The 11,602-nt window shown below is 34.6% G+C and overlaps 2 protein-coding genes across 2 annotated transcripts in view; one reads left to right on the plus strand and one right to left on the minus strand.

The window, feature by feature from the left end:
- Positions 1–6,816, plus strand: part of LOC111620477 (ectonucleoside triphosphate diphosphohydrolase 4-like) — a 45,236-nt gene extending 38,420 nt beyond the window's left edge. Inside the window, exons 7-9 of the mRNA XM_023362397.1 lie at positions 5,643–6,046; positions 6,125–6,369; positions 6,472–6,816. Of these exons, the coding sequence (XP_023218165.1) occupies positions 5,643–6,046; positions 6,125–6,369; positions 6,472–6,700 (878 nt within the window). The 3' untranslated portion in view covers positions 6,701–6,816. The remainder of the gene's footprint in view (positions 1–5,642; positions 6,047–6,124; positions 6,370–6,471) is intronic.
- LOC111620487 lies at positions 45–3,524 on the minus strand. The gene is made up of 7 exons (XM_023362405.1): positions 3,241–3,524; positions 2,969–3,153; positions 2,521–2,694; positions 2,319–2,435; positions 2,076–2,236; positions 1,629–1,971; positions 45–1,543 (listed from the first exon to the last, which is right to left on the minus strand). The coding sequence occupies exons 1-7, from the start codon at positions 3,431–3,433 to the stop codon at positions 1,463–1,465; spliced, it is 1,254 nt and encodes a 417-aa protein (XP_023218173.1). The 5' UTR covers positions 3,434–3,524; the 3' UTR covers positions 45–1,462.
- Positions 6,817–11,602: the final 4,786 nt, after the last annotated feature.

Raw genomic sequence — 11,602 nt, forward strand, 5'->3', positions numbered from 1 at the left:
GGGTACAAGTACCGCTCACGTGTGGAGGGGGGGTAACCCCCCCAACCGGTAGACCCCCCCTTTGCGATCAATTAATGTCTAATGAACACCCCCCCTACGGGCGACCCTTCACGAGATATAGCCCCCCCAAAATCGAGCCGCGCGAGATCGCGCCGCGCGTCGCTAACTCGCGTAGCATACACGACTAGGTACGCCCGCGACTATATGTACGTCATTTCCGGTCACGTGACTCCGCTTCCATAGTGTGAGGTTCATTAGACATTTTTTGATCGCAAAGGGGGGTCTACCGGTTGGGGGATGAAATCCCTCTCCCCGAATCGACAGTTTGATGTCTATAATTTGGGGGTTCCAACCCCCTCCTTACCAATTATTCTTTGAAACAAAAGCGAGGTAAACGGGCGAGAGCGACCACCTTTAATACCACTTAGGCTTAATCGACTCTATCCGAGTAAAGGATAAAGGGCAATAGTCGCTCCCGCTCAGTGTAAAATCTCACCGAGTCATCGTTAACACACAAAGCTAATATAATTAAACGATTTCTAAATCTTCGATCATTAATAATTATAAAATAAAATAAAATATTGATACGATTTTCAGTTTCAGTTATAAAGATTACTTAGCAATAATTTATTCGTTGTTTTCGAAAATCAATTTTATGTCTATATTAATATTTCAGTAACGTCGATTATTATTAATAAATAACTTTAGGCTGCCTAACTTTAACCGAAATAATACGTAATTTTATTTTTTTTTCCGTTAGAAAGGCTAAGTAATTTAACGTTTAACGTTATACGACATATTATATAAATAAACGAAAAATAATTTTTAGTTAGTTAATTAACCCCGACAATTCGAATTTTTATGAATTCGTTACGCCCGCCGAAGCAGAAGTATTACGTCCCATCACGTCGCTCTGTTAAAACTCGCGAGCGATAGGAACCGCAACCGCTTCTAAACTCTCTAATCATTTCCCGCTTAAAGCTTAGTTCACACTGAGCGAATATCGAAAGCCAATGCGAAAAGCGATTTTTATTCACTTAGCGAAATTGGCCCATACAACCAAAAACGAAAAGCAATTGCGAATTTTAAGCAGCCGATCATTTGCAAGCGAGCGAAAACGTCGTCTCGAAAAACAAAATGGCCGCTTCCGATATTTCGTCGTTAACCAGCTCGACATTTTTTTTTTTTCATTAGGAAAAATCATCATTTCTCCTTTCGGGGATCAGTTCCGAACTTCGAAGCGATTCTCGAAATTCGCTGGAAACGACGTTATGTCTGAAGTGTTATTCGCTATGATTTTCGGTTTTCGCCTTCGCCAGCGAATCGAGCTTACTTGTTAGTGTGAACTAAGCTTAACGTAAAAAAAAAAAAAAACAGATACTCACATTCACAGCGCCTCCTCTGCGTTTCCCGCAAGAGGAGGCGCTGTCCTCGGCCCTGTCCTCTCGCTATTTGGCGACATCTAGGCTTCGCTGAGGCCGCTGGTCCCTGCCTCCGCTTGGTCCTTCGGGTCGACGACAAAGGTGTTCGTTGAGTCCGAGGTCTGAAAAATCACATAATCCAGGTTTTCACATCTGCTAGGAACTATCCTTTGGTCACGTCCACTATACAAAAGCTGCACTACTCACGGGGGGGTCGTCATCTCCTTGCGGATCCTCTTCATCGGGCAGGTACACATCAAAATAGGGCTCGTCTGGCGGCTGATCTTCGTCCACGGGTACACCGATCGTCTTCAGTTGGAGACCTTCACGACCGGGACCCGGGTAGACGGCCACAATATGTTCGATGAACTGCCGGTATTTTGCCGATTCCGTTGGCAACTGGGACAGAAACCGCGTCCTGTACACATAGGTGCAGGTGTAACTTTGCAGGCTCCTGTCCGTGCGGAGGGACTTTATGGACTTCTTCAGCCAGCGATGTCTACCCTCGATGTTTTGAGTATGAGCCTCGGGATCATCGCTGTTGACGAATCTGCACAGAGAAAAAAAGAAAAATGTCACTTTTCATACCCTTTTCAAAAACACTCGTTCATTTCTTCCACTTAACACACAGCAGTTTCGTTTCATCGTATTTACCTCCCGGGGCCCTGCTGGCTGTGATTAACGGTCTTGTGTTCCGAGAAGCCCATCGTCGTACAACCGCGATATTGCGGCGCGCTGTCGGAAACGATTATGGATCCTGGAGCGATGTATCTGGACATGTGGCTCCATAGAACGCGTCTGCTTTTGTTCTCCACCTGAAAGAATACGAGAAAATATAACACAACACTTCCACTAAAAGTAAATAATAATAGGAAATAATGTTTCGTTACTACTTACATGCCAGTACATCATCTCTCGCGTTTCCCGACAATAGGCACCAAAAATAGTTAGTTGGGTGCCTTTGGTTATGCGCCCACGGTTGTACTTTCGTCTCCTGGTAAAAGTTTCATCAACCTAAAAATAAAAACACATGTATATAGATATAGAGGGCATAGACATAGATATATCGACGAAGTTAGAAACTTGGATCGATCGTCACCTCGACGCGTAGATTTTCACCGCCAATCTGTTTTTGATCGTTAGAGACGATAACCTCCGCAATTTCCCGGCAGAAGTTGTACCAGTCCACCGCTGTATGCTTGGCCACGCCGCATTCTCTCGCGGCGAGGGTGACCGGCTCATCCTTGACCCACGAGTAAATAATCATCAGCACCTGTTAAATACAAAAATAAAAAAAATTATCTCATAAAACATACATCATCTTAAGCGGTACGAATTACAGAAACACGTAACGTGAAACCGCCGATTCTGTGGGTGGTCCTTCCCTTACCCTGTTAACCCCTTAGGGCAGTTACTTAGTTTCTATTGTCTTAGATGTGAGTCATCAACTCCCAAGGGTAGGATTAAACAGGAAAATTCCAGAAAGACGAGAACAAAGAAAAAATATGGCTACCGAAAATATAATGCCAAATGCCACGATGTTATACCTTTTGAGCTGAGAGCTTAGCTCCTTCAAAAAATGTATTTTGGGCACAAGAGATCGCGCCGGTGCACTTGGCTCTCCAGATAAAGCCTCCAGTTCGTCTTCTCTTTTTTTCTCTTTGATTTATTTTCTCACAGCGGTAGATATACCCGAACTTCTCTGATGAATCTTCTTTTTTCTCCATCGCGCCTGAAAAATACGACAAATTGAATTAGCTAACATACCGATATCCGCGTAAGGCACTCCTGGCACAGGCAGAAATAAAGTAAAACTTACCTCCGCAACGAGGACAAGGCGGAATGAAATTTGTTAAATCTGGATGCGGAACCATTCCCACCAGATGGCAAAATTTCTGAGCTGCATCTTCAGTGGGAAAATATTTATAAAATAAGTAGCTCGTTAAATTTTCAAAAATTTCTGACGGAATAACATCGGAGCTCTCTGAAAGGGGTTCCATAACGAAAGGCATTTTCAAAGAAAGTAACGAACAGCATGAATAATGTTGCCAGATCTGAAAGTGCAAAAGTTGCCGATTTGAGCTGTTTGTAGCCCAAGAATAAAAATGAATTATTTTGCAACTATGCAATTTTAGTAATGAAATTCTTAGAGGTAACATTAGAAAAGAATATGATATCTGAAATTTTTTAACAGATACTTCCAATTCTACTTGACAAATCCGATTGTGAAATTTTGTACCTTCCGAGTATCGCGATTAACGTGACAATGGTAGGCTAAAATAACCAAACTTTTTATATTGTTTTTGTTTTAAATGTTCATAATATTATAGTATTTGATTTATATAACTACAAAGGTTATCTTAGATTAGTGACTTGGTGTGATAAACCCTTAAGATAATGTAAGATAACATATTTAGTTATATTATAGTATTTGATTTATATAATAGATTATTTTGTTAAAACCCTTCTAATAATCTTAATGTTTGTACTTTTTTGCCTGGGTAATGCCAGGCTTACCTGCTAGTTAATATGTAAATAAAACATCATCCTTAAGATAAAAATTAACTTGTTATTGAGAATATATTAAGTTAAAAAACTAGGAATATTTAATTTTGTTACAATAAAGCAGTGTGCCAACTAAAAACCTCAAAATCATTACATTCAACTTTCAAATGTGTGCATTCTCAGGTTAGATGGAGCAAAATATAATTTATATGTACTAATACTACTGTAATTAAAAAGTTTTTAATTACAAGTTTTTGTAATTAAAAAGTTTTTAATTACAAAAATTCAATTCTCCGTCTCAATTCTATCATGATATGACAAAGTTGCACAGTGTCCCTAACTTTGTTATCTAATCATTTTATATACAGGACTTGATCAGAATAAAAATTTGATGTAACAAATGTTTTTCTAATCAGTCTTTTTAAAAGTTTTTCAAGATGAAAGTTATTTATTAAATCATAGTTTTTACTGATCATACTGATTTTATATTAAAATTTTGTTTCTTAACTTTTTAAAAAAATCTGTTGTCTTTGTTAGTATTTTAAAATTTTATTGAATCAAGTAATGTATTTTAAGTCATGTATAGAAAGTTGATATTTTTGTTTTGAAAAATTATATATTATATGTTTTTAATCCTTATTTACTATCAAAGATTTCTTTTTATACGAGGTTGACACTAAAAAGAAAAAATAAAACAAACTTTATAACTTAAAAATAGAGTGGGAGAAGTAGAGACAAACAGTCAATTGTTGAACTAATGTTCTAATTTATTATAGAATGACAAAATTTGGTTTCACTCAGTACAAGTGAATGAGTTAATATATATAAGAACACATCTATACTTTAAGAAAATGTCAGGTTGCTAAAGTGGATTATGAATTAATACCAAGTTTTTTTGTTAAACTGAAGAAACCTATGACAGGAACTATTTAGTTGTTTGAAACTTGGGCTGAGTATGCATGTCATATGCATGTGATTTTTGAATGGCACAAACAATTTTTGATGTGCAGAGAAAGTGCAAAGGTGATGACTGTCCCCACACAGTAAATACTGATGACAGTTTTAAAGAAAAAATAAGGTATGATTCAAAAAACTTGATATTAGATATCTCAAGTAATATCTGAGAAACTTAGTTTGAAAAGCAAAAGTATTTGGTTTATTGCAAACAGAAGACTAATAACTAGAATTGTGAAAAACAGGTGGATTTTGCTTGACAATAATATATACTTTTCTACTATACTAGTCTTGTCAAGAATAAAAATGAAGTTAATGTTTACTATTCTACACAAGGTCAATAGTTCTGTATTCATTAAGAAGTAGAACATATATTTGAAAATTATAAAAAAAAAACTGTTACAATTTATTTTGGAATTTCTGACATTTTTGTAAAAAATATGAGATTGTAAAAAGCAAAAAATATCACACATTGTCATATGATGTGATGTTCAAGTTTTCAAAGTTTAGATGTTTGAATGTCAGAAAAAAAAAGTTTTAAGAAATTTCGTTGCTTATCTTAAGATCCAGAATGTTGGCTCTATTTTTATTATGGAAAATACTTAAATTGTAAAGTATACCCTGATGTTTTTATTAACCATATCTGGCTTCCTGGCTATTGCCTTTTCTCAAAAATAAAATCCAGGCTGAAAAGAACCTTTCGCCTGTGACCTCATATGTTATTTTTAATTGCGTAAACAAAATGAATGAACTAGTTGTAAGTTGAAAAAAAATTTAATGTTAAACCTAGCAAACTGATTATATTAATTCAATTTTTCATAAATTTATTTTACAGAAATAAAACCGCACCATTAGTAATCTTAGATCCCTGTCTGTCTAAAGAAACCACCGATTTTAATGATAAAAATACTATAAGTATTCCTAATCAAAATATTTCTTCAGTTTTATTTAAGGGAACTGGAAATTTTAACGAATGCTATAAAAGATTAATTTCTTATCTCAATTATACTTGTGAAGGGATGCCTTGTAATAGTGGAATACCTCATTTAGGATTAAATTTTTCCAAAAAAGATTTTTATGGATTTTCTGAGTTTTGGTACACGATGGAGGACGTATTAAGAATCGGAGGAATATACAATTATAAAAAGTTTCAGAAATCTGCTAGAGTATGTTTTTGTTTATTATATATTTTATTAATACTGTAATCTAATAATTCATTGATATATACTAATTGGATTATTTAGGATTATTGTGCCACTCGCTGGTCGGTTTTACAGGACCGATTTCAACGCCGCGTTTATCCGCTCGCAGACAAAAAGAGATTGAAATATCAATGTTTTAAATCTGCATGGATGAGCGTCGTTCTTCATGAAGGATTGAAATTACCCGTAGATTATAAGGGCCTGAGAAGTGCAGCCCTCGTCCAAGGGCAGCACGTACAGTGGAGTCTGGGAGCAGTTCTCTATCGCACTCGATATTTTCCTCTTAGGTAAATATTTCATATTTGTAAAATGAATAATTTTAAGAATTAAAAATTTGAAATCCTTATTTAAACTACAAGAAATTTAATTTTTTTATTTTTTTATTTTAGGGCATTGCATAAAACAGTTGGTCAGAACAGTTTAAGCATTTGGAAGGTTAATGCTTTTTATCAGTTTTTATTTTACGGTTGCATCATTATTGTTTTTACTGCCATTACTATTTATTTATGTCGTCTTCAAAGATTTTTCTGTAGACCGAGGAAATTTTTATCTCATACTAATATTATATCTATGGAGAAAGGTTTGATACCTTCAAAAGAACCATTACTATGGAGGTGATATCTTAAGTTCAATAAAGTGCAATTTGTACAGTAAAAATATTAATGTTTTGATAATATTGATGTAAAAATTTTTTAAAAAATAATAATTTTGCAATATTAGATCCAAATGTTAAATAATATTATTCTTTTGAATTCTTTTTTTTTCAATATTTTAATTTTTATTGTGTTAAATACAAAACTCGTATAATATTGATGAACATCTTTATATAAATTTCTTATGTCATTCACAAAATCCCAGCAATGAGTTGCATAACTTTCCTGGTAAAAAAATTTAATTTAAAATGGAGGTGGTACCATCGGTTAGGATATTTTACTTAAAAATAACTTTTCATATTATTATTATAAAATGGCAAAAAGCTTGAGTTTTATAATACGAGTTTTATAAAAAAAAAATGCCAATAATGAATAAAATCTCCATTAAGTCCGACTCCAGTGAAATATGACACAACCCTCTATCTTTCCACCCTCTCGACCTTAACCACCAAAATTTAATAGCATAGATCCCCTAATAAACAAATTTCCCTGAAAAAAATTTCAGAAATTTTTGACAAAAGACGCAGAAAGCTTCAAAGTAGGTGAACAAAACTGTGCCTCACACAAATACAAACTTACATCCTTACATACAGAAAAAAACTCCCAAATTTTTTTTTCATTTCTTGACGTTTCAAAATCCCGAGTACAGAAATGTAAAAATTTTGGGGCGGTCATTTTTGACCGATTGCCATACTTTCCCTTTGTTATATAAAATAGCCAGGAAAGTAAAAATTGATTAAATATATTTTAATTGCATCAGTGGCGTGCCGTGACATTTGACGATTGGGAAGCTGTGTTTCTGTAAGAAGCTGACTTCCAGGGGCATCAGTGATGGTCTAGGGTCCATTCGTATTTGTTTGTTCGATAAGCCAGTAAAAACCGTAGAGTTCTCTAAATGTATTTTTAATATCACAGTTACATTCTAAATCGCTAGCCACGATATAAGGGCTAAAATTAAAAATAAAATAAAACTTACTTGGTGAAATAAAATGTGTGGTGGATGTACATACCTGGTACAAAATATTCTTCAATTGTACGGATATACTTTTAAAGAAAATTATAATTAAATATAGCTTTATAGAGAAACGTACTGTACATAAAAATAACATAAAATATTCTTTACTTTTTAAATCTTAAAACAATCCACGTAGTCAAATAGCTCCCTACCAGTGGCTAATGATTGGGATCTGAGACGGTCCTGCAGTCTATGCATGCACGCGGGCTGCCAAATCCCGAGGGTGCCGATACCGGTCAATGTCAATGCCTGTTTAGTCGCATCACTAGTATATCTCAAAGGACGCTACAGGGCTGTTGTAGATTTTAAACGTTTCTCGCCATAGCTGTAAAAATCTAAATCTGTTAAACTTAGTTAATAAATCGTCCGTCGTTTGTTTTCTAATTCGTTTTAGGACCAAGTGTCCTCAGAAATTTCCAAAATTTACAACTTTTCGATCACTCTCGTTGAACTGGAAAAAATTCTGTCTTTATTACATTAATAATACGAAGAAATCAGTCTCCACTGTACTTGGCTAAAGATGGTTCGGTTAAGCTTTTGTTTAAGTAATATTCCGGCTCTTTCGTCAGGGTTTTGTTTATGTCTCCAATTCCCTAATCACTTAATTATTTAACTACTTCTTAAGTACAAATAAGTCGAAACCAGTTACTTTGTACTCGAATATTTGTAGTCTCGGGAAAAAGTGGAAAGACTAATTTTTATGACAAACGGATACATAAATCGTAAATTTAAGGAAAATAAATTCTAGAGCTTTTTCTGTACCTCGCGCATCTCTTTCATTCATTAAATTTAGTTATAAATGACGCTGTCGAAGTAACAGTTAATTTTTTAACATTATACAAGAATTGTACACGTTTTTTTTTCTACATCCCCTTATAGATGGAACATACGAAATCGTAATATCACTGGTTTAACATTGAAATATGTGAGTAATATAAAATCGGAGAGCGGAATAAAAATATCAAAAATTTTAATGAATTTTTTAAAACTCCTGTCAACTATACAGAACTATCATAAAAACATACCAGTAAATTCTTATCGGTTGGGTTAAGTTATAAATCTACTCGTGATTCACGTAATCGGGCGAAGGTCGGCCAAATACCTAGTGGCCAGGCGATTGAGCCCAGAACCGGTCCTGGATAGAATTGGATGCGGTATACGTATAGCGTGTAGCATCCACCCGAGGTCCTAGGCTCCCACCAGCTAAACCGGGTGAGGTTGGTGTTCTGTAAAGCGCATGCGCGAATCTGGCTTTTTTTGATGCTGGCAATACAGCGCTTCCACTCCGTCACTAATATTCGAATATACAATAGCAATCTTATTTTTTTTTTCCACGTGTAGTATAGAAATTTGTAATAAGATACATAATGCGGTTATAATGAAATATTGTGCGATTATTTTCATATAATTAAAATTAATATGTATTTATTTTTTAGAAAATACAAGGGAAGCGGTGCATCCACCGCTTCCAATGACGGCACGCCACTGAATTGCACACACATTGTTATAACAACATAATAAGATTAAGATTATTTATGTTTTTATTATGATAGAAAATTTTCAGCATAATTATTAATAATTATAGTATGATCTTGGTTTATGTAGGATTATATGAGTGAGGCCTCGGAACTAGTCCGAAATCAAAGGCAAAATGTATTTTATTAAATTATTAAAACAATGAGAAAACAAATTATGTTAATTTCAAGCCGGCAACACCAGACATTGACATCGTCGCTCATAGAATAGAGGAAAAACAAATTGTAAGACAAAAGAAAATGAAAAGCGAATTGTTTAAACTTAAGACGCAAAAAAGAAGCGAGAATTTATATGAGCGTAGGTGTCTTAGTCATCGATAAATCGCGATCAGAGTCGAGAGGATGGTGTCAGATAAACCATCCCGGGCAGACCTTTCTCACGACCTAAATTGGTCTCAATTTTCACCTCAGGAAGGGAAGGCCCGACCAATTGGAAAGGAAATACAAGGGTCCGATCTGTCAACCCGTTCGAATCGCTCGTATCCGTCCATTAAACGTAACAGGAATTTAGAAACACTGAAAACCCAAAACTGTCAGCAATGTATTTTAGATATGGTATCTCTTGTATTGGAGAATATTTACTTTGTTAGCCAAAAAAGATTCTATAGACAATATGTTGGTATCCTCCATGGGTTCAATAATAGGCCCAATCCTTGCAGAATTAATTAAGTATGTCCAATATAGACCATGAGGATGTTAACATCAGGGGAATAATAGAACTGTACCGTTACGTTGACGATTGTTTTGTTGTAAATGATAACAACATTATACAGGCTGACCAAATCCTTGAACATGTAAATCAAATAAATACTGACATTAAATTTGATCTAGAACCTGAAAGCTACTGTCAGTTACCATTCTTAGACGTTCTAGTTACGAGACTCAAAGACAAAAACAATTTTTAAAAAATATAAAATTTTTTATCTCTCTATCCCTATACTCTACACAATTTAAAAAGTTTTTAAAATGTGTTAGATTGGGCACTTGGCGTGATGAACCCTTACGTAAAATAACGTTTGTAGTTAAGTAAATCAAATACTATAATATAAGAAACATTAAAACGTAAAGATTATTAAAAGTTTGGTTATTTCAGCCTATCTTTGGCATGTTTATCGCGATACTCGGACGGTATGAAGGGGCACAATTTCATTCACAGTAATTTAAAATACTGTATATCTTAAATTTTATTAAATGACATATTTTTTCTTAATGTTAACTCTAAGAAAATGTACCATTTACCACCAAACATCAAACATCAATCTGCCAACCAATCAAATTTCGCGAAAAACAGGACCAAACGGGATCACTTAAAACACATTTTGTGCTTGCGGGCAACCTTATATTACGTAATTTTCCTACTCGAATGCAACCATACTGCTCGTCCGATAGAAAAGGCTGTTGCCGAAGGGGGTTGAAGTAATTCGAGTAAAAGTAGTCATTGACGTCCTCCCGGAAAAAAGGATAGTCAACGATTACTGATAAATACCGGTCTATTACTAATATTTAAAAAGTGATAGAATTATGACAAAAACTTGCAACAGGAACTGTGACGATGTAACAATAAATCGCTCGTTAGAATTAATTTGGTTTATTTGGCGACACGTTAGCGATCTGCCGAGGGAATACATCCCGGAAAAACTTTAGTAATACCTAAATAGAGTCTAGTTTTCCATAACATGGAGAAAATCCGAAAAACTCCACGTGGCCAGCACATTGGCAAGGCCCAAACTCACGACTAAGTAACTACCAGTGTTCGGTGGTTTTATCCAGTCGACAACTGAAATACGTTCATTAGAATTAAGAAAGAACCGTTCAGAAATAAAAAACCCGAGTTGTTAGATGTGGAAAATTAAATACTTATAGGCTATTCACAAGCTTAAACACTTTTCATTCCACCTAGGCCAGGGTTATCCCACCTTTTTTCCTAATGGGCCAAATTAAAAATTTACGTATATTCGGCTGGTCATAAAGGTACTTTATATAAATATATGCTTTTAATAAGTTCAAATTGTGAATATCAAATTTTAATAGCAAATATATAATTGCATAAAATACTGTATTATTGACAGTAAACAAATTATACTCACACAAAATAAAAATAAATTTAATGCGATTTTTGACATTGCCTTTCTTTTATAATATTGTCAATATCTGCATTTATGGTAAGCTACTAGTCATAATTCTAGGAATGATATAGTTAAATGGAAATCACTTAACCTTTCTTTCAGCGGTTTTCATGTTTTTCAAGCGCGAAAAGAATTGTTCTCAACTGTATGGTTTACATGTGGAGGGTACATTTTTTTTTTTTTTTTTTTTT

The sequence above is a fragment of the Centruroides sculpturatus genome, unplaced genomic scaffold, assembly GCF_000671375.1.
Source record: "Centruroides sculpturatus isolate CEXI.00-Female unplaced genomic scaffold, Cexi_2.0 scaffold28, whole genome shotgun sequence".
Taxonomy (NCBI): domain Eukaryota; kingdom Metazoa; phylum Arthropoda; class Arachnida; order Scorpiones; family Buthidae; genus Centruroides; species Centruroides sculpturatus.